This window comes from Bemisia tabaci, chromosome 5, assembly GCF_918797505.1.
Source record: "Bemisia tabaci chromosome 5, PGI_BMITA_v3".
NCBI classification, from domain to species: Eukaryota; Metazoa; Arthropoda; class Insecta; order Hemiptera; family Aleyrodidae; genus Bemisia; species Bemisia tabaci.
Genome location: NC_092797.1, coordinates 17,867,021 through 17,889,928, shown reverse-complemented (window position 1 = coordinate 17,889,928; position 22,908 = coordinate 17,867,021). Strand labels below are relative to the sequence as shown.

General features: G+C 38.5%; 2 protein-coding genes across 2 annotated transcripts in view; one reads left to right on the top strand and one right to left on the bottom strand.

The window, feature by feature from the left end:
• Kpc1 (Kip1 ubiquitination-promoting complex subunit 1) overlaps positions 1-702 on the bottom strand; it is a 35,622-nt gene extending 34,920 nt beyond the window's left edge. Inside the window, exon 1 of the mRNA XM_019058818.2 lies at positions 174-702. Within this exon, the coding sequence (XP_018914363.2) occupies positions 174-207 (34 nt within the window). The 5' untranslated portion in view covers positions 208-702. The remainder of the gene's footprint in view (positions 1-173) is intronic.
• A 250-nt stretch (positions 703-952) lies between these two features.
• The window catches only part of SMC5 (structural maintenance of chromosomes 5), a 42,252-nt gene continuing 20,296 nt past the window's right edge, over positions 953-22,908 (top strand). The window contains exons 1-9 of the mRNA XM_019058697.2: positions 953-1,234; positions 3,969-4,110; positions 5,353-5,514; positions 9,595-9,724; positions 11,071-11,194; positions 12,716-12,833; positions 15,416-15,544; positions 16,958-17,147; positions 21,332-21,463. Of these exons, the coding sequence (XP_018914242.2) occupies positions 1,161-1,234; positions 3,969-4,110; positions 5,353-5,514; positions 9,595-9,724; positions 11,071-11,194; positions 12,716-12,833; positions 15,416-15,544; positions 16,958-17,147; positions 21,332-21,463 (1,201 nt within the window). The 5' untranslated portion in view covers positions 953-1,160. The remainder of the gene's footprint in view (positions 1,235-3,968; positions 4,111-5,352; positions 5,515-9,594; positions 9,725-11,070; positions 11,195-12,715; positions 12,834-15,415; positions 15,545-16,957; positions 17,148-21,331; positions 21,464-22,908) is intronic.

The following is a 22,908-nucleotide window of genomic DNA, read 5'->3' as shown; positions in this document are numbered from 1 at the left end:
ACAAAACTGGGATGTAATAAGAATGAGGAAGATGCACAATAATCAAACTCCAAGATACGTCCTAAACTCAATTTTGTCAGCAAAGGTGCTTGGGTTATTGCATTCCGAAGTGGAACAGTCGATTCTGAAAGAAATATCTTTCCCAAAATATAAAACTGTTGACGAGTACTTACTTTTAATGGGCACGTTTACTCCGTAACTAAGCATTGATGCTTTTATATTGAGCTGTCAAGGGAAAATTGTAAATATTTGGACAATTTTATCATTCAAAATCTAGGAGAGAAAAGTCAAGAACAGCAAGGGAATACTTAAGTAGAAATTGAATTTCTGTCTCAGTTGCCAATCAAAACACCCCATCACTTTGCTGAAGCAAATAGGGAAATATGATTGATGTAATGACGCTAAAATGTACGAGTTACGATAAATTATATTGGGACAATGGAGAAATTAAGCATGAACATTATTAAGTTATGTTTGTTCTTATCACAAGTACACAGTTATCAGTAAACCATTTGAACCAGATTTGAACCAAGACCAATCCACACAGGTCAGTCATTCCGGTGGACGAGTTTTGGTACTCTACTGCGCAGTGACGTACTATTGAGTGCTTGCAATGTATTTCTTATGGGTGCACTCAATAGTACGTCACAATGAGTGCTGCGAGTTAGGGCCGGGCGGGGGAGTGGATTTCAAAAAAGCTGCGCAATAATGACTGACCTGTGTGGATTGGTCTTGATTTGAACCTTTCAACCATTCTGATGGAAGCAGAAGCAAGACAGGGACAGGGACGGAACAAATCACTTTTTTACACGCAGCAATATTGAGCCATGATGACGTCTACTGGCACCAAAACGTGATTGGTCGAAATACGCTCCAAATAAAATTTTTTGAATTTTAGAATGACGTACCATAGTGCTGACCATATACTCCATACATCTTCATCTGATCTCCGATTGCCTTGATCATGTGTTGTTGTTGCTAAACGACCACACTAGTGATTTCGCGCCTTTTCTCTCCTCGGAAACTGTAAAGCATGTTGAAACTTGTTAGAATTTTGACATCCTGTGCTGTGGCTGTGTGCTACCGCTGATTCTTTACTACATTGCTTCAGATATTGATTGTACTTTTCCAGGAATTGGTTCAACTTTCGTCACTACAACATGTTAACTTCCCGGATCGATTCTTCGAATCCCAAGCGGGGTGTCATCGTTCGAATTTCTTGCAAAAACTTCATGTAAGTCAAGTACTATTATATCACTTCACTTGAACGGTGGAGCATTTTGTTCGTTTTTCCTTATGGAATATCATTGAGTTAAGATCAGATTTTCTCTGATAGTGTAATCGACTTGGAATGTTTTCATTCGTAGACACGCAAGGTGTGAAGTCAGTTTTTTCCTCATGCCTGCACCAAAGGTGTCCTATCGGTTCTTGGTAAGCTTTTAAAATGGTCTCATTAAGAAGTAGTAATGATAAAGCCCAATTCACACTATCAAACTTGAATGCAACTTGTTGGGCCTTGTCCACATGAGCGCGGTTCGCGGAACTTAGTTCGAGGAACTTGTTCCCCAGAACAAGTTTGAGCTAAGCTGACAACTTATTCCTCCTTAACCCGGAACTTCCCCCGTACTCTGAGCTTCTACATATGTTTCTTTTGATGTGAATTCACTTGTTTTTGTTTTTTATGTTCTTTACATGCGTCTTGACATTTATTTTTGTCATTTTGGCGGCTGTAATAATCTATTATTTTGCATTAATTGTATAGTTTTATCGAAGTACTGCTTCCAGTTCGGGCGAACTCAAGTGGACAACATCCCCTTTCAAGGAAGAAGTTCCGGGAACTGAGCAGTTCGTCGACTAAGTTCTTTGAACCAAGCTCGTGTGGATAGGGCCTTGGATGAAAGGTTGGAAAATATGATACCGACCTGAGAAATCAACAATCTGATGAAAAATTGAATGGAAACTTGAATGTGATGGCACGGTCAACTTTTCATTCTAATCTCATCCTTTTGGTGGCTTGAATGGAAAATTGAATGGATAGTAATTGAATCAACATTTGTTGCTTCCAACTTTTCGTTCAATTAGGTTGGACGTAAAGTTTGATAATGTGAATTGGCCTTAAGAAGATCTCTTACCGATAGCCATCCAAGTTTTCAGAGCTGCCAAGAATTAACTGTCGTCATATACTTACCCATATCAATTTCATAGGCCTAGCAACCCAACAGACAGTTATATGAGGCAACAATAAATTGACTTGGAGTTTGAGCAGTTCCATCAAAGCTGTCTGTTTCTGACAACAGCGACCATATTGAGTTTGCCAGTATCTTGAAACAGGTTGTAATTGCTAGCTTTCCATCAAAGATTTGTTTAAACACCTTTAGTCAGCAGATCTAATTTACTCTCAGCTATGCCTTAGAGTATACCAGCGAGCACTTTTAATCACTAATTCCTTAACGGTTTTGTGCTGATCAAACAAGGGTTTTGCGAGAAATTTCCCGGAAATAGACTGGGGAGAGTGAGATCGGCAGTCAGGCCTCAGGCAGACTCAACCCCGAGGTGCTGATCTGCCATGATGATTTTCTCGCATCTCTAGCCTGAGACCAGGCATCAGCCAGCACCTGGTATGAAACTATGAGATGGAGATGGTGCCTGTACGCAGACAGGGGTCAATACGCTTGCTGTGCGCCTCCACCGAGGCCAAGGATTCCCGGTTTCCATCTTTCCGGAAATCATCCTTTCCGTAAACAATGGTTCTCGAATGTGATTCTTGTCCAGATACTGCACCCTGAGTTCGATAATTTCTTGCAAAAGGTATCTGGGGCAGGGTGCAAAATCTGGGATTAAGGAATTAAGAACAAAATGAACTCTGTAAAGCCATAAAAAATGCTACATAGAGGGTAAGAGGAGAAAATTTTCAGTTAGGAAGTTCTTGAAATATCTCCGGAGTGAGAACTCTGTATTGCGAAAGAAACTCATACATCTCAAGCACTCGCCCAGATAAATCTCCTGGGGTACTTTTCTTTGTCTGTCCTGATGTATGCTTATCTCAATAAATTGAATGTAGATGTAAGTCAAAGAGCCTTGGTTTGTCCTATCTTATGTAATCTATTATGTTCATCAATATCATAGTGTGAGAAGTAAGAGGGTCAAGTATTGCTACAGCACCTTACAGATCCTTGATTATCTAAATTCGAACTTGTATTAGATCAGTTTAACTCTTGATTTACAAGCAAGTATGCCATTTCTGTTGGATATAATTCTGAGAACACCCAAAGGTAAGGCTGTTATTCCATTGTGTGTCGAAATATACAGACAAAAGTAATCCAGTGTCAACCTAACTGACACAAGCTCTAATGTTGTGGACAGCTGCCTGAACTGGAAAACAAAAAATCTGGATTTTAGGACTCCTAGGATCCTCGCTCCGTGAGATTTTCCATCAGTGTTCGAAACTCACCTTTCATTTTCAGGAGCCATGTGGCCCATCAAGCTCGATTTTTAGGAGCCATTGAAGATTTTTTAAGGCCAAATTTAGTTTTTGCCTATATATCACAGCACATCTTGTGAAAAGTTAGATGCAAGGTGTTTTATTGTTACACAACTAGTAAATGTAACTGGGGGAAGAGAAAAGCTCCAAAAATCACCAAATAGAAAAATTAGGATTTTTTCTTTTTTGGGAGGGGGGGGGGGGGCAATTTCTAGAAGCCACGCAGGCGCAGAGCCTTCATTTTTTAGGCGCCATGACTGATTTCTTAGGCGCATTGGCGCCTGTGAGTTTAAAGCAGTGTTTTCCATTAGACTCATCCTGTGTTTTCCCTCAAAACTCATCAAAATAGAGATTTAATTGGGCTCACAGAGCAACTTACTGTGCCTCTCCAAGTTTTTCTAATCAAGGTAATGAATTTCCTTTGGGAAACAGAAAGATTTGGTTGCGACTCTTCCTGAACATTTTCTGAATTGATATTTGATTCCAGAACCTATGGTGAAGTTGAGGTGTGTCCAGGGGAGCATCTCAATATTATTATTGGGCCGAATGGATCTGGAAAATCCACCCTAGTAGGGGCCATCATATTGGGCTTAGGAGGGAAGCCTAAATTAATCGGGAGGTCTGATGATGTAAGTAAAGAATCATGTTCTCCTTTCAAACAAAATTGTAGTCTCTACATAGTACCATTACTTCATTCAGTTCATTTGTTGGACCATTTTAGGGTGAATAAATTCTCACTAGCTATGTAAATTTTTGTTTTTTCCAAATTGTATTTGGTCAAGTTTACAATTTATAAAACACAGGAACTTATTTTACCCCAACGTAAGAGGTTTCAAGTTTCTCCTAAATATATTACCATTGTCCTATCATGTTTCATTTCTCTTTTCCTCTCCCTTCAAGCGGTCAATATTACCCCACAGCATAAACTTTTAGCTCCAATACAATATTCTGTGGGATCCTTGTAGGTTGTATCCCTAATATCGTGTATATGTAGTTTCCCACGGTTCTGAGCACTCTGTTACATCTAACCACTGCTGGTAGGAATAAGACCAGAGCTCCTCTGGCAAATCGTACCTTCTCATTTCTTGGTGAATACCATCAATTCAAGATTTGGCAGGGCGTCCTCTACGTTTTTTGCCTCAGGGGACCCAGTCTAGAACCTTCTTAGGCAAACTGGCAACCTCCTATCTAGCATTCTTTCGTTTCAAATGTGATCCTTCAATGAAACTTGGGCTAATCCAAGCCAGAAATATATCTTGTTACCCTTCAGAATGTCTTGGGACTGGTTTTTTAAATGCTGTACCGCACTGAAAATCGTATCTATTGTTTTTGAAGTAATCAAAATTTGATCAGTGATACTTCCTATCAGAGTTTTAAGTGTGCATTAACCTCGTAGTCCATTACCTGTCAAGAGATTGTAAAGTTAAAAAAAAGTCAGGACATTTCTGATCAGAGATACATAAATTCCAGTATCTAAGGCATAAATTAGCGATACAGATTTTGCAACACTGCAACTGAGAAATGCCCTTCATTCACCCAAGGCTAAGCTAAAATAACAGAATTTCCTCTATTTTTTTTACCTATTTAGGTCATTATTTTAACCCTTGCGTTTGATGTTGTCAACCATCTTTCAGATAGCAATGCTGCTGCTGTAATATGTAATTCGCAGCAAATGAGAAAGAGTCATAGTCAGCTGAAATCGATGATTTTTATTAACATTCCAGAAGTAGGAAAAGTGTTGTGCCATGAATTGTTATAAATACAAATTTCAAAAGAATGATTCCTCAGTTGAGGATAATCAGCAAAATTTCAATACGTGCCATTTTTGAAATGTGACTTGGGCCCTTATTCATTTTCCTTTTGTTCTATAGCTCAGTTCCTATATCAAAATGGGCCATAAAGAAGCCACCATTACCATAGAACTGCACAATCCGGATGGTAAAAATGATGTCATCAGGAGAAAAATCACTAAAGATGGCAAGGAATGCAAAACATCATGGATGTTGAATGGCGAAAAAGTTTCTCAAAAACGAGTGAGTTACTTGAGCAGTCACCAATGTAAACCTGGCAGGCTAAGACCAATCATTTACTTTTCCTCATTGTATCCAGAAAATTTCAACAAGAGGGTGTGTGGGTGTAAAAGATGACAACACAAATTATCACTATAAGCCATATTGGCCAGCTGAACTTTGTCGATATAGCTGATAAAGACAAGGAGAAAAATTCCAATTTGAACGTTAGCTTGATTACTTTTGAGTCGTTGCTTATTTAGTGGGTCTTCATTTTAATATACAGGGTGAGCGAAAAGTCCCCGACCCCCCCTCTAACTTTTGAACGAATTGAGCTAGGGAAATGAAACTTTGGGGATGTTCCTATCTCAAAGGGGACCATCTTTCGGGGGAGTCAAAATTTTGGTCCCCCTCTCAGGGGGGGACGGGGGCCCCCCAACTTTTTTTTTCAAATGGCAACCCCTATCTTGTGATACCTCATTCGAAAGAGCATAAAAAACTAAGAATTTTGGCGCAAACCGCAGATCAATATCTTAATTTTTGACCGAGTTATGATAGGTCAAAGGTCAACTTTGACCTATTTTCAAAAAATCATAACTCCGGTTCAAATTATCGTAAAGGAAAAAATAAAACGGGAAAATTTACCAAATTGTGTCCGCTTTTAAGTAAAAATTGCAAAAATCACTTCGATTTAATTTTAAGGGGGGGCTCGGACCCCCAAATACGTCAATTCAAAGGTCATTCAATTTTCCCGGGAAATAAGCCAATTTCCCCTGGATTTGCCTCCACATTATCTCAGTAAAGTCAAAATCAGTTCAACATTACGTTGGCAAGTCCCCAAATTTCGGGAAAAGTTAAAAAAAATGATATTTAAACGGTCAAATTTAATTACCTTAAATATCATTTTTTTATAACTTTTCCCGAAATTTGGGGACTTGCCAACGTAATGTTGAACTGATTTTGACTTTACTGAGATAATGTGGAGGCAAATCCAGGGGAAATTGGCTTATTTCCCGGAAAATTGAATGACCTTTGAATTGACGTATTTGGGGGTCCGAGCCCCCCCTTAAAATTAAATCGAAGTGATTTTTGCAATTTTTACTTAAAAGCGGACACAATTTGGTAAATTTTCCCGTTTTATTTTTTCCTTTACGATAATTTGAACCGGAGTTATGATTTTTTGAAAATAGGTCAAAGTTGACCTTTGACCTATCATAACTCGGTCAAAAATTAAGATATTGATCTGCGGTTTGCGCCAAAATTCTTATTTTTTTATGCTCTTTCGAATGAGGTATCACAAGATAGGGGTTGCCATTTGAAAAAAAAAAGTTGGGGGGCCCCCGTCCCCCCCCTGAGGGGGGGACCAAAATTTTGACCCCCCCGAAAGATGGTCCCCTTTGAGATAGGAACATCCCCAAAGTTTCATTTCCCTAGCTTAATTCGTTCAAAAGTTAGAGGGGGGGTCGGGGACTTTTCGCTCACCCTGTATGGCCAATCCAAGTAACATAAAGAAGGGGTAGTTGCACTATTTTCAAGCCTCCTTCTTGTGAACTTCACTACTTCATATGGTCATACATAAGCTGCTTTCAACAAAACTAATGTTTTTATTTTGGTCAAATCAACACCTTGCAATGGGCCTGTTGCAAACTTTTGCTAGAGCAAGAATGAGAGTTGATACATATAGAAAGTGTCTCAAAAATCACGATGAGCGCATCAGCAAAGTCTGAAATACACTCCTTACTTCACAAGCTGCATAAGAAATTTGCGTCTTTTCGAGCTTCCCGCATTAAAAACGACACTGCAGCGCAGGTGAAAATTTCATTAGAGGAGTCATTCCATCCAATCCCTGCTCACACTACGCAATATTTAACATAGCCGATGCCAATCCGCCAAAACACATGTGACGGGATGATGAAACTAACCACCTGATAACAATTGGCATGTTAACATTCTCATTATTCTCGCGTTGTTAGATATCCGCCTCGATTAACCTCGTGCTCTCCTCAACTTGCACGCGGAAGCGTCGGCCATGTTGAGCAGGGATTGAATGGAACGACTCCTCTAACGAAATGTTCACCTGTGCTGTACTATCCTTTTTGAAGGGGGAATCTTAAAAAAACGCAGATTTCTTACGCAGATAGTGAAGTTAGGCGTACATTTCAGAGTTTGCCGATGCCCTGATCATGATTTTTGAGACAGTGTTTGTAAGGAGCAACTCTTATTTTTGCTCTAGCATAAGTTTGCAACAGACCAATTGTAAGTCACCATTTTGATGAGAGCTGAACTTAAATGAGTCAAATAATATTGTCAGTAACAGCAGTCGACGATTTTTTTAGAAAAACATTCATTTTGGGTCTTTTTCTCAGCACCTCTTTGAGAGAAACGACCAATTTACTATTGAAAGATTTTCCAACAAATCTGAAGCACTGTCAGATAAGTAATGAAAACACCTTGAATTTTATTGCTGCAAAACTATCGTTTGAGAAAAGAACTGTAAAAAATTTAGTCAACAAGTTCCAAAAATCAAACCTTTTTAAAATGTTGAAAGGATATAGTTTATTTTTAAATTTTCTTCCTACTATCACCATTCTTGTATTTTGACTTAGTTGAGGTGAATTTGAATTCGGGTCTTTAAGTTTCCAACTTTCTCTATTTATTATCTCAGTACGTTTTTTATTTTTAAAAAATATCTTTTCTGTAACGCCAGGAAGCAGGTTATGCTCTTGTGAACAACTAGAGAACTCCCTTTTTGAAGAATTTTCAATTTTGAACATGTGAGCAACTTTCGTAGATCATTTTACTTCGTATGACACCAAGTCAGGGAGTGAAGAAAATTTTTCCAGAAATAAGAAGAGATTTTAAGATTTAGAATGGTGCAAAAAGAGGTTTTGTAAACAAGAATGCCACCCAGAGAGATTTTAAAATTGGGTAGATCAGGAAAAGGGGCTGTGGAAATATGAAGGCCAGCTTATATACACCCAAAATTTGCAGACTTCCTGAAGCAAATAACAAAAAATTCTTCTTTTTGATGAATGAAACACCAAACAAAGTAACGTTTTTCATTGCATAAATGGGCCTGTTGCAAACTTTTTCTAAAGCAAAAATAACAGTTGTTTCTATCAGTACCTATCGCACACTAAACCTAGCCACATCATTCCCTGGGGTGTGAAAAATGGCAACTTCAATCTTGGTGCTTTGACTCAGCTGTTGCACATTGTGTGTACACTTTGAATGATATTAGGCAGGGAAGGAATACTGCTCAATTAAGAAGCCTGCCAAAACTATTGTAGTGAGTGATTTGATTCAAGCGTTGCCTACGAGAATGGAGAGGCCGTAACTAGTCAGTTCTGTGACGTCAAGCTAGTAGATATTTACCGAAAACAACAAGCATCTCCGGGTCATCAATGCATCGATGAGTGAGGCAGTCGCTGCGTGGACCAATCAGAGTGGCTCTCGATCGGCCGAAGTTGCGCGAGCGGCCCGTTTGAATCTGAGTGGAGTAACGATTTTCAGTATTACGCATTCATTTCCTCGATATTTAGACAATGTCACAAATGAACTAGTTAGTTTTCTAAAGTGAAATTTCATCTTCTTTCTAAACGGTTCTTATGAAATTTTGCGTCAGATCAACCCTGAAAGAGATATCGGCGAGAAATCATCGCGCGGCAAGCGTTCTTCCATAAGAACGCGTGTTAAACCGCGGCCGAGTTTCATCTACTAGTGTGACGTCACAGAATCGTAGTTACGGCCTCTCCATTCTCGTAGGCAACGATTCAAGCAGACTCGGGTTATTTCTGTGAGTGAGAAATTACCAAATTCAAATTTTTCGCAACCAGTGCAGAATCAAAATGTCAATGTTCTGGTATGGAGTTAATGTTAGTAATTTTCTCGCGCAAATTTTGGCACATATGAAATTTTGAAGGAGAATAGTATGTAACAGTTTTTAAATTTGTACCTGGTCCAGTGGGCCATCGCTGATTCATTGCAAATTGTGAACTAGGAAGTTTTAACCTCTTGGGTGGCAACATAAAAAAGCAAATACCTAACTCTGTTCCCTTGCTGTAAGTCATAATTTAATTCCCAAACACTTTTTTGGATTTGCAGGTAGAGGAGGTTGTTAGACGGTGTAATATACAGGTGGAAAACTTATGTCAATTTTTGCCCCAAGAAAGGGTTCAAGATTTTGCGAAGATGAATATGAAGGAATTATTAGAATCAACGCAGAGGAGTATAGGTAAGTTAATTCCGTCTATACCTCTCTATTAAAAATATCCTCCTCGGGGAGGGGGAGAGGGGGCAGATTGAAAGAGCCTGCATCTTTTCAGTTTTTTCTACGATGGGAATTTTTCATTTGAAGTTCTTTTTTGTAAGACCTGCGCTTGTCCTCTCTAAACAGTCAACCTAAGCTGAAACCATGAACGTTAATGTAAGAATTTTAGGTGCCTAGCACTGGTGAATATCCCTATAAAAACTATTACAAAAAAAATTCTTCACAGTAGTATCTTGACTTTAGCTTGTAATTTGTTAAAAGGAATCCTCTGTACCTGGATGATAGCCAATATTTAGTATGTAATTCTCTGTCGTGGGTTATGCCACTTCTCTAAATTTGGAGGCCAAAAATGAATTCTTGTCTATATGGCAGCATCTCCAAGTTCAAAACTCTGAAGTGTCGTTACTATAAAATGCAAAAAAATATGGTGATGACTTTGGTGATGAAGATACTTTTAAAAATGTGTCAGGGCAAATTAAAAAGAATGTCTGATTAATTTTGGCTTGTCATGATGCCATATTTTCTATTTTTCTAACGGGTGTGTTGCATGCAAGAGATACAGCCAAACAAATATACTATTTACAGGTAAAATTGCAGGAAAATCACATTGGGCACGTCACAAAAGTCTGTAATCCATTCCTTAGCGCGCAGTTTGTATCATGCTTATTCAATTTTCGAGCATCTGCACGCAGTTTTTCTCAGTCACTGTTGACCCGGATTGCATTGGCAGAGGAATATTAAAAAACTGACCCAAGTGAACAAACAATTTCACAGACTTTCTCTATCGTATGATTTCAATCATTTGTTTCCTTTTTTTTCTCTCTTTATTATGCCAAAAAAAGCATTGAATGGATTGAAATCTTACGCCAGATGAGTTTATAACAGTTTGCGAGATTGTTTGTTTATCTGGGCAAACCTAACCTACCGGCCACCAAGAAAATCTGCCTGCATACGCGGTAAATTTGAAAGCGAATTTCCTCTTAGAAAGTGCATTCAGTTGGCTGTATCTCTTGCAAGCAACAGACTCATTGCCAGTTTTTTTTTTTAAATGATAGGAAAATGTCAAAGGCTGGGTTTTTCATTCCAACTAAAACCTGTTCATTTCGATCAAGTTGAAGTTATGTCAATTGTATTTTATGTTTCATAATTTTCTGTCTCATAATTTGTGTGCCCGAGGAAAACAATTAGCTCATGAATTCTGAGTTTTTACCTCCTCTGTATTTTTTAACTCTTTTAGCCATGTTTCATTACATTCTCATCACCCACTATTTTTTTTTCTTTACTTCTCCAATTTTTTTTAATCTGTGCAGAGGGTGGGAAACTTGCTGACCAACTAGATGCTCTCAAAGCTCTGAGGAAAGAGCAAACAGATTTGCAAAAATCACTTCTGTCCTTGACACAGAATAAGGAGTCAGAAGTTCAAAGAAACCTAAAGTAAGTTTACCGTTTAGGACACCAGTTAAACCAGATAACAGAATACTGTCAGGTTTGTATTATCCTGAATCCTGAGAAGGAACAGAGCCAAAATAGTTGAAGAATTAAATGGGCATTCTTTGATAGGACTTTACCATAGCAGGAAGGCAGAAAGTGTGAAAAATTTGAAAGACCAAGAATTTTTGAAAAATCTTGTAAAATACGGAGAGTGAAAAAAATTTTTAAGGGTTGAGAGTTTGGCAATTACGTCTCAGTCAGCATAGAGATTTATGTTAGTAGTGCATTGCATCGGAAAATCTTAACAATCAGATATGTGCAAAATTTTGAATGATTTCTGGAGCGAGAGGTGCAAGTCAACATATTCTGATGGATAGAGTCTCATTTTTTGTCTCCTTTCTGGATGAATTAAACGTTTCAAAATTGGGAAAAAGCTAGAGCCTTTTTCAGTGTTTGCGTGAAATAGGGAATTCCCTATCTCCTGTATACAGCAATAGAGGCAAAGTTATCTGAAACGGGCTTTACAAATATTGCCCTACTTTCCTCCTCAATGTGTAAAGGCTCTCACATATTTTCAGGATCTCTCCACAATTCTTCCTGCTGAAAAATAAAAAATTGAAAATTGTGGAAATAAGATGCAACCTTGGAAATTTCTTGAAAAATTTCACAGCTTATGCTTTGTTTACGTCTCTTCCATGTCTTTACTAATTTCAAAATAAAATAAAAGCTTTCTTCTTTTTATTTACATGAACAAATCGCAGTTAAAATTATGGTAACTGTTACAAGAACTATACGTCTCGTAACTATCTAGGTACATGAATTAAATCTACAGAAGTTTAATGAGACTCCAGCCCTGGATAGACGATCAAATTCCGAACCAATTCTGATCAAAGTAGACATGCTGATGACTGATGGTCACCATCTACCATCAAATTTTGACGGGCCGCACTTATTTGTTCAAAGTAAGATCAGAATGGAGTGCCACCATTCATCATTACCTGCCTCAGGAAACATTTCTGCCAAGTTTTCATTTTAAAATGAAGCAAATTAATGAGTTTAAGACTGATGACTCCCGACACTTTGATGCTACTTTGGTCAGAATTGGTGCGGGAATTTGATCGTCTATCCAGGGCTCCCATAACACTAGATAACACAGACTATCCAGAAGACCTGAAATTTTGGAATTGTCTGTCTTTTGTCATAAGTAGAAAGGCCCCTCTCCTAAATTTAGTGGGTCTAAAAAATACTTCCTTCTGTCCAAACACCCCCAAAGTTTCAACTCGATAGCTCAATCAAGAAATGTAAATGGGGTAGTGCAGTACTTAACTTGTAGATCACTAGCATTGCTATGTAGAATCTCACAAGTTAGGTGATGAGTAACATCAGGTCTTTTAACTTCAGTGAAGTTGAGAGCGTCAACTTATGTCTTCTCTGCAATCGTTCTTATTTTCCTCAACGGTTTTTGAAATGGCAATTAAGGACTCTTTTTTCCATGTTTCTCACAATTGTGTTGGAATTTTTCAGTCTTGAAGGTGAAGTTCGTAATGCAGAAGAGAGGGAAAAGTTGGTTAAACAGCTTCTCACGATGAAGCAGAAACAAGCATTCCTTAGATTGAAACAGAAAAATGATCTAGTTACTGGCGTAAGTTATCTTTCAATTTTTTCTTTTTTAATTTTTTTTTCTTATTCCTATATGTTTCTTTCTATTGGTATCTTTTTTCTTAAAATTGACAGTGTAGACTATTTACTAAGTAAGTAACTGCCAACTTATCTGGCTATACCTCTGAATAACAATTAAAGTATATACATTGTATCATAAAAGCACCAAGGGAATGCGGAGTAAGGACTGCCACCTTTTTAAAGGCTTAGTGGATCAATCATTTCAGCCTTATAGCACAGGATCAGAGTCATTAGAATTGTAATATTTGAAATGCCAAGTCAATGATTTTTCTTCGAGTACCCCAAAAGGTGCGAAATGGTCTAACCTGTTTGACTCTGAGGAAAACTCTGAGGAAAAGAGGGAAGCAAACAGAACATACCAAAAGGTATGATACCGGACCAAGTCTCTTAGCGTGAAGAAACTGAAGCTTTCACCTAGGGGTCCATGAAGCGGAGTTTTTAATAGCGGAGCAACTGCGAAGCGAAGCGCACAAAAAAAAACCCTTCAAATACGCTGGATGCAACCCGCTGAATTTCATTGCGGTTACTCCAGCGAGTCACGACTCAGCGTGCGGCTGTGGTAAACTTCATTGAACACTGGGAAATATGTGAAGAATATGTTCATTAAATTTTCCCCCCTCTTATTCCCTTAAATTTTAAGAATGAATTTTTATTTAGATGCCAGCAGATCTAGGATTTTTTTTTTTTTAAATTTGTCATCGGTTTTGCTTTAATGATCACAGAATGATAAAAAATAAAAACTGTTTTTACTTTTTATTCTCCTTTTAATTTTTTTTTATCTAATTTAATGTAAAACATAGCAATACCTGCAAAATTGTGGTAAATATAATTTGAAAACCATCGATTTAAACTTTTCAGAAATTTTTATTATGATTGAATTGAGGTTAGGAGCAAAGGTACTTATACGCGGAGCGGCCGCAAGCGCATGCGCAAAGAACCGGTTTACGCTGGGAATCAATCATCGGCATTCAGCATCGATTCCGGAGGAGCGCAAAAATTTGAATTACCGCAAAATTTTTGCTTTGCTTCGCTTTTTTGGACCTCGCGCTTCGTTTTGTGAAGCGAAGCAATGCGAAGCTTCGCGGACTCCTACTTTCACCAAAGCCCAACTGACGGAGAAAAACACAAATACTGAACAGTAAACTGACGATATTGAAATATGATACTTTTATTTCAGCATTAAAATAAAAAGAACCACAAGTCCACCTTCTATCTTTTGAGTGATGAGATAAGGAGGAAAAGACTCTACTCATTGCTCAACAGCCAGAGACGCTAAATTCGCATTTGCATGCTTGTTGGTGAAACTGGATTGTTCTTCAATGAGCTTAGGCTTCCCTTCCTTCTAGTGTAAAGGCGTAAGGGATGGGGAAATAGCCCAACTCACGATGACGTCTAAAGCACTAAGGTGGCGATCACCGGCAAGTACGCATGTATGCAACACTGACCCCTCGCTGGCCGCTTGGCCGCCGCTATATAGCAATGCCCAAAAGATGTAACCCTGGCGCGGCACGCGCCAACCAAAGCACCTACCTGCAATCACCTCGGAAATACGCGATCTCTCACGTATGTCCGAGGTGCTCCTAACAGAGGCGTACTCTCAAGGTAGAGTACGTCTCTGCTACACTAGCAAACAAGGAGATGGGAACTTTATGGGGCGCTCGAATCACTCTGTAACAGATACCCTGCATTCTATGATCTATAATGGTGTGACTTAAAATTTTTATTTGGAGGAAACAGTTATTTTGAAAGGCGGCACATTATAAAATTTGTTGTGAAGACCTTTGAGTGAATTAATTATTTCAGTTTTTTCTTATTATTTGTAAATTTTCAGGATTTTGGGGGTGTTAATTCCCTGTCCACACAATTTTTTAGTATTTAAGTTCCAGCGTGTGCCCAAAAACCACATAGTTAGTGTTGCTATTATCTCAGCTTTGTCAAAAAGTAGGACCTGTGTACTTTTGATGTCATGTGCCTCAATATAACTAGAAGAAAAATTGTTAATTTTCCTAGTAATGAAGCTGGTGAACCTCAACAGCTCGTTATCATTTTTTTTTTCAAAATATTCTTCAAAATTAAGTCAATTATAGACTTTTTATGCTGTCTTTCAATCTATCACTAAAATAGTTTTGGATTTTATGCAGACTTGAAAATTTGAAATTATTTGTAGTGTATCTGAGATGGAGAAATATTCCAATTTTGAGGATAGTAATTCTTGCATCCAATGATTTTCATACGCTATGGAAAAATTGTTAGTGTACTAGCTAGGTAAGAGACAATTTAATCGGCAAAATATTATTTTTTATATCCATTCTTACAAAAACATTGTTTGTTCTCTTTCATCCTAAACTGAGTTTTGAAAATCCACTTGATTGCAATAAAGAAACACCATCATAAAAATAATACAATGCCCCTTTAGTAGTCAATACGATAGTATATATGCAAGTAAATACAATAAATTCAGCATCTCCAGTGAAATTTCTACGTATGCATTGATAACTGCTTGGGTCATTTAAAAATTAACATGTACTTTCTATACTATTTCAGTTGAAAAACAGGTTGCAAGACAGGAAGAAGGCCAATGAAGATATAAAGAAAACCCAAAAGCAGTATGAAAATGCAATAGAGGGCCTCAAAAAAGAGCTCCGAAATCAAGATGCAGCTGTTCAGTCGCTGGTAATCACTTTTTCTCATTTTATCTCATGTCTTCACCTATAAAAAACGAGTGTCTTTTGAGGTGTTCTGCTTTAATAAGCTCATCACTTCGGCCCCCGTGGCTCAGTAGTAATATCATTCAGATGTCAATCATTGAGGTCCCAAGTTCTGTATCTGGAGGTGATGATAAGTTTCTTCTTTAAATTTGTCCTCATTGTGACTTTAAGTTGTCCGTATAGACCTCTCACCTAAGGACACTCAACTGAAACGTGGGGGGAGCGGGGGGACAGACAGAGACTGTTGGTTAAGTTGAGATGCTTGTGTGAACCCAGATGAGTTCTTGCCTTCAACTGATGAACACGCTGAGACTAGAACTCAGCATCCTTTAAATATACCAGGGTGCAAATGGAACTCTGGCATGCCACAGGGATTTGCGATCCAAGCACTTTTACCTTTCTTAAGTTATGCAAGATAGACAACGGTACCACCGAATTTCACTGAAGTGAATTTCCAAGCTAAAGAAAAACTATTTATGGTCCGTTGTGGAGGAGATCATCTACCTTATGCCTAGAGTTCACCTCTATACCTCGTGTAACTCCTCATGCATGGTTGAGGAGCCAACACAATAGCAGGGTTGCCATGGCTGCAGCCTTGGAGTCCCTGCACAAAATGGCAACTCAGGTTATGTATTTGCTTCCTGTCTATGCATGGAGAGTTAGACTTGATCTAGAGAAGAACTCACGGTATTGGATAGGCGATCTCCTCCATTTTGGCCTCAACTTTGAGAGCTTTTTAGAGCTAGGAATTTTGCCTCAGAAAACGCCAGTGGTACTATTTTGTTTCTTGCAAAATTTTACATGAGATGAAGTGCTTAAACCGCAAATCCCTGAGGCAAGCAAAAGCTCCATTCAAGGCAGTTAGAAAAGGGGGCTTGTAAAGAAGCATCTACGATAGATCTCTGGTTGCCGCACTTTAGTGCATGACACGTGGTCCGTCACTTCTACTTCTTCCCAATGGACAAGCACAAATGAGTCTTTTCTACAATGCAGACTTTCTTGCCTCAAATGGAAGCAGTGTGTAAACTGAGTGTGCATATATTCTTATAATTTTTTTTGTCAAGTGGGAATGCAAGGGAGGAAGATTTAAAAGTGAGAAAATTTACTGCTCTCTGACATTGTACAGTGGTTTTTCCCATGCAAACATATTTTTATCAGCAGACTCTATCATTCTTTCATAGCTACCTCATTGATTGTGCAATTTAGAAACTGAGGATATCCTCAAGTTAACCTCAATCAGTAGTTACTATTTATAAATCAAATCAGACAACTGCAAGTTCTGTTTCTCTTCACCCCCTCTTTTTAGTTCTGTTTAAATTTGAAGTATTATTCCAATTTCCAACATTTTATCTTGTAAATTTCAATTTCATTTTTACAGACAAACGATACCAGAAAGCAGTTAAATGAGTTGCGCTCTTTTATCCATAACTCCAGCAACATCACTGATAAAATCGAAGATAAAAAGATTGAACTCGAAAATAAATTGAAAACGGAAAGTAAAAGAGAAGAGGCTACAAGAAATCTCAATTTAACTATTTCTCGCTTAATGAATGATCTACCTGAATCAGGTACTCCTCTATGTTGACCTAGTTTCATTAATGGATATCTTGTGTATTTTTGGCGCGTATACGTAGTATACCGCCTTTGCGATCGTTTCGACCCCCCACTCGATACAATAACCGAGTCCCTTAGTTCCTTACCGAAAAGTGACTACCGCGAACTTCTGAGATTTTCCAAAGCGTGTAAAAAGTTTATTTATCCGTCAATAATTATGATTTAAAGTTGTTTCTCATTCTGGGGCTCATTAGTTTATGTGCAGTGAATACCAAGAGTCTACGTTACTTGGTTTTTTTAAAAAAAGCCTAAGAGTAGGGCGCGCTGATTTAAAATATGCATATATAAGCAGAAACAAGCGAACTGATTCGAGGATGGCTGACCAGGCCGGCACTCTAGGAATGAGAATTTTACTCCTCCGTTTCGTTCATAACGTTGCTTTGACAGATCTCCACATCACTGGTAGGCTTTTCAAAAGTTGGTACCTTTCCTCTGATAGCGAAGGCCACCCAGGATAGACGTAAGTGCAATCTGTGATGAGCCTCAAAACTCATTAGACCATGTGCTAACCATAACACATACAGAAATCAGTTTGCTTTTACAGAAAACCACTTACCCTTCTCCTCCCCGCACACCGGACCTCTGTCCCGACGGCGAGGAAGTGTCTTTTGTCCTCCCGAGCGACCCGATCCGGACCCTCACCCTTGATTTTACGCTTGATTACCCATTTCACCGTCACGCTAGGATTCGTCCAATTTTCAAAAAAAATTGTTTCGCGTGTACTTAGCAATTTTTTCCTTACTCTCCGTTAAAAGACGAATTAAAAGAGGTCTCATACATAAAAATCGGCCGAATAGAAGAGAAGTTACAGTATTCGAAATCCGAAGAAATCAACGAAACTTCTCCAGACAAAAAATAAAATGAAGGGAAAAAAAGAAATGTATAAATTACAATTAAATATAATTGACCTCAGAATTTGACAAGCAATTCAATTATATAACGGAGAAAAAATTGGGAGAAATTACAAAAAATTCGCCTCTTGCAAGGGGCTTCCTTGTAAGAATTTTGACCTGAAGATAAGGTTTGAATAGCAGCAGTACTACATACAATACACGGTGTGCCTGAACGAACATTTTTTTTTGTCAAAATCGAAAATTCTTTATATTTTTTAACTACAGTGTCTTTTAAGTCGTTTAAGCTAAACAAAAATTCCGTCAAGATTCTGGAAAGTAAAGGCGCTTTAAAAGTATTCTGGGGCTATAATAGCTAAATCACCGGGAGTAAATCCCGTTATATTATTAAAAAGAAACTGACTCCATAGTTTAATGCCTTAGTTTCTTGAATACGATTATTTTAAGCACTCAAACATTTATACCACCAATTATAGCCATGGGGTGATTTCCTGAGAGCCGATAATATCACGAATTTCTCTTAGAACCTTTCAAAAATGGCTTGCTTTTTGGGCAGCCGATTCGGTCATCAAACCGGGATTTAAATGGAAGCTGATAATAACACAAAGCTCTGAGAAAAATTTTGAGATGAGTATAGGAACGGTTTGTAAATAACGAGGAGAGGCGGGCAAAGCGGCTAAAATCCTATCTAATTTTTACCATTATTCTGTTGAATGGATGTTGCCGCGGACTGCTAACTGTGTCCACACATGGTTTCTGTTCTGGTTCTGGTTTCCTGATATGCATATCGATACGTGAGTATTTTTACACGTAGAATCCAATGTTCACGTCAGTAAGTCGACACATTTCGATTTTTTTGATTTTATACGGAAAATTGATGGTTTTTCGGGATTGAAATTACTATTGTTTCATGAAAAGTAAATGCACCCAAAATGACTAGAGCATATTGATTTTTACATATTTGCACTCACGAAATTGGTTGGTAAATTCAACGAGTGGGTGCATCGACTTGGTATATCAAGTTTCTGCAATTTTTTACGGCAAATCGGTAGATTTTCGGGATGCTTACTTTCAATTCATGAATGAATAAAGCATGGACATGGTTGAACTTCTTTGCATGGGAATACGTTTAAAATAACAAAATCAAGACATATCAAATGCAATTGCGTTTATATCGAGTCAATTTCTTTTCAATAATATAACGGGATTTATAATGCCGGTGATTTGGGTATTTTAGCCCCAAAATACCTTTAAATCGACTTTATTTTTCAGGAGTTCGACAAATTTTTTTCTTTCTTCGCTTAAATTATTACGTAGCACTTTTCTTTAAGAATCTGATAAGGTTTTGCTTGGGGCAGATCAAAAAACTTAAATTCGATCGAATGGCTTTTTACATTCACAATACACGGTCTCGTCAAAGTGCGTCGTTGACCTCTCAGTGTTGGATCGTATGAATTCTCTTGTTGTGCTACTTGCCTATTTTGAAATCTCTGTAAATGAAAACTAAAGGGGTTGATATGTGCGAGTTAATGACGCGCCTTATCAACACATTGTGTTGGAGTTCACTGCTTGTTTTTTTTTTTAAATCCTCAAAAAATATTTTGCTTCAATTTGAAAGGTGATTGGTTCAATGCATTCACTCAGGCACTTCCAACTTTGAAGCTTTAGGAATCTCTTCAATGAATGTATTAATTTACTAACTGGGTCATTCCATGTCAAATCAACCAAAAAAATTGCCAAAGTTCACCAACTGTCTCGGATTTGCACAGGTTGTTTTTTACTCGTTCTCTAGGTCCAAGTAGGAGAAAGACTAAATTTTTTGCCCAAAATACCCAGTAGATCTTGAGAAAAAAATTATCAAAGGTTTAATGATTTTTGAAAAAATGCATTTCTGGAATCACTAAAACGGCTGTGCCTGTCCTTCAGAAAATCTCCATAAAAATTTGAGTTTTAAAGATATCCGGCTAAAAATTTGTTCACAGGTCACTGAAGGAATGCCAAATTTTTACAAAGATTTTTTGGTGGACAGGCACAGCCGTTTTAGTTATTCATGAAATGCATTTTTTCAAAAATCCTCAAACCTTTGATAATTTTTTTCTCAAGACCTACTGGGTATTTTGGGCTAATTTACATTTTCTCCTATGTTGGCCTAAAGAACAAGTAAAAAAAAGTTGTGCAAATCCGAGATGGGTGGTGAACTTTTGTCAATTTTTGATTTGGCATGGAGTGACCTTCGTGTGTTAATTTATCATCAAAAAATTAGGGGTGTGCGAGTACTCCAATTTCGAGTCGAGTCGAGCCGAGTATCGAGTACTCGACTCGGCTCGAAAGTTAGGTTAGGTTCGAGCGAGTACTCGAACTCGGCTCGAGTGTCAACAACACGAGTTTTTTCGAGTATATTTCGAGTTTTTTTGAGCCGGAAACGCCGAAAGAGTCCAACTTCCAAATATTTCAATCATACTTCAACTAACGTTAGTTTTGCCATCATTTTACGATTGAATAACATCAGAGTCTCGTCGGCAAATTTCTACCATCCGCAGCGCCAACACGCTACCGCCCGGCGATTTCCTGCCGCCCGAGGTTTGTAAATACACGGAGTCATATGAGCGCATTTATGCGCGCGACCAATTTCAACCTGCGGCGGCGACCGCCGCTTGGAAGACTGAAAGTGAGCACGTGTTTTGGACCTTTTGCGCTCCAGATAAACGGTGTCGCGGCGGTAGAAAAAAGGTGCTGCGGCTACAAAAATATGGATCGCGCGATTCCAAAAAACCTCGCGGCGACAACTGCCGCCGGCGACACGGCGACACGAATTGCGTGCATAAATGGGCTCTAAAGCCTTCACTTGTGCCGCCCGAAGTTCCTGTGATGTACGCAGCAGATTAAATCACGTTTTAAAACTCGAAATTACTCGAACTCGACTCGGCTTGAGGGTCATTTTCAAAGCTCGAAAAAGCTCAAACTCGGCTCGACTTAGTGAAAAAATACTCGAACTCGGCTCGAATCCAAAAAACCAGGCTCGCACAGCCCTACAAAAAATCCAAAACTTTTTAAATTGCATCAAAATAAGAAAATCAACACAAACAAATAAAAAATTTGAAAGGTTCTCTAATATCTTACTCAGTGAAATAAATTTCAATTCATCAACTAATTTTGACAGAGGAACATTTCTCATTTTGTCCGTAACCAGGCATGTGAAAGATCTCTTGCCTTACATGATGCATGCATCTTATGCCTATTAATTTATTTTCTGCTCAATATATCCCTTATCTGTCCTTTTATTTCAGATGAAACTATGCGGAGTGAGTATGATGTTCTCCAGAGACAAATTCAGGAGAGAAAAAACAGGGCCACAGAGCTGCAGGAGGAAGAAGAAAATCATAATTGTCTTCTAAGGAACAAGGACTATGAAATTCGCGGTAAATTGAATTACAATATTTCAGCTAAGTTTCGATGGTTAAGATTTGTTCCATGATTAATGGTTTCATCTGTAAGATGGCAAGTCTCAATTTGCTTTGTGACACTGTGAAACTGCGACTTTTTAACCTTTTATTCCCTACTTCCCTTGATTATGTATTTTATGAAAGTACAAAGGTACACTTCAAAGTAAATTTCTTTCTTTTATATCTGAAATAGTATATTAGGTAGAGCTAATACAGGGTTATCCAGAAGTCCGGGACCCCCCTTATAACTTTTGAACAAAAAATGCTAGAGATTTGAAATTTGGGGAATGTTCCTAGGTCAAAGGGAACTACTTTTTGGTGTACCCAAAATTTTGGGGGGCGCCCCCCCCTGAGGGGGGGCGGACCCTAACTTTTTTTTTTCAAATGGGAACCCCCATCTTGTGATACATCATTCGAAAGGGCTTAAAAAAAGAAAACTTTCGGCGCAAACCGATTGTCGATATCTCAATTTTTAACAAAATGGCGGCCAAAAAATGGCGGCTCATTCAAAAGTCTGGGCCTCCGCTCATAACTCATGAAAAAAAAATGCTAGGGATTCGAAATTTGGGGAATATTCCTAGGTGAAAGGGAACTACTTTTTGGCGTACCCAAAATTTTGGGGGGCGCCCCCCCCCCCTGAGGGGGGGCGGACCCTAACTTTTTTTTTCAAATAGGAACCCCTATCTTGTGATACATCATTCGGAAGGGCTTGAAAAAAGAAAACTTTTGGCGCAAACCGATTGTCGATACCTCAATTTTTAACAAAATGGCGGCCAAAAAATGGCGGAAATGCGTTTTTTGGTTATTTGCCGTCGGAATCGCTTGAAACTTGGTTTCCACAGGTTTTCGAGCACGAAAAAAACAAATACGATATTGGATCTGCAAAATACCCGAGCTTTTCCAAGATGGCGGCCGAAAAATGGCGGGAAAATAAGTTTAAATCGGAATGTGTCAGATTTCCTGTGCGTTGCTCTCAGCCAGTTGAAAATCGTGTTTCCTGATTTGTCATTTCATCTACCCAGGACTCAACGGGGAGGTGGCTACGCGTCGAGTCCCACCCGTGCCTCCCCTTCCGCCCGACCATTGAGGCACATTTTAATAGCGTTCGCCAAAACGCGTTAACGCGTTGCGTCAATTGAAATTACTCACCATCTTGGCCGCCATCTTGGAAAAGCTCGGGTATTTTGCAGATCCAATATCGTATTTGTTTTTTTCGTGCTCGAAAACCTGTGGAAACCAAGTTTCAAGCGATTCCGATGGCAAATAACCAAAAAACGCATTACCGCCATTTTTTGGCCGCCATTTTGTTAAAAATTGAGGTATCGACAATCGGTTTGCGCCGAAAGTTTTCTTTTTTTAAGCCCTTTCGAATAATGTATCACAAGATAGGGGTTCCCATTTGAAAAAAAAAAGTTAGGGTC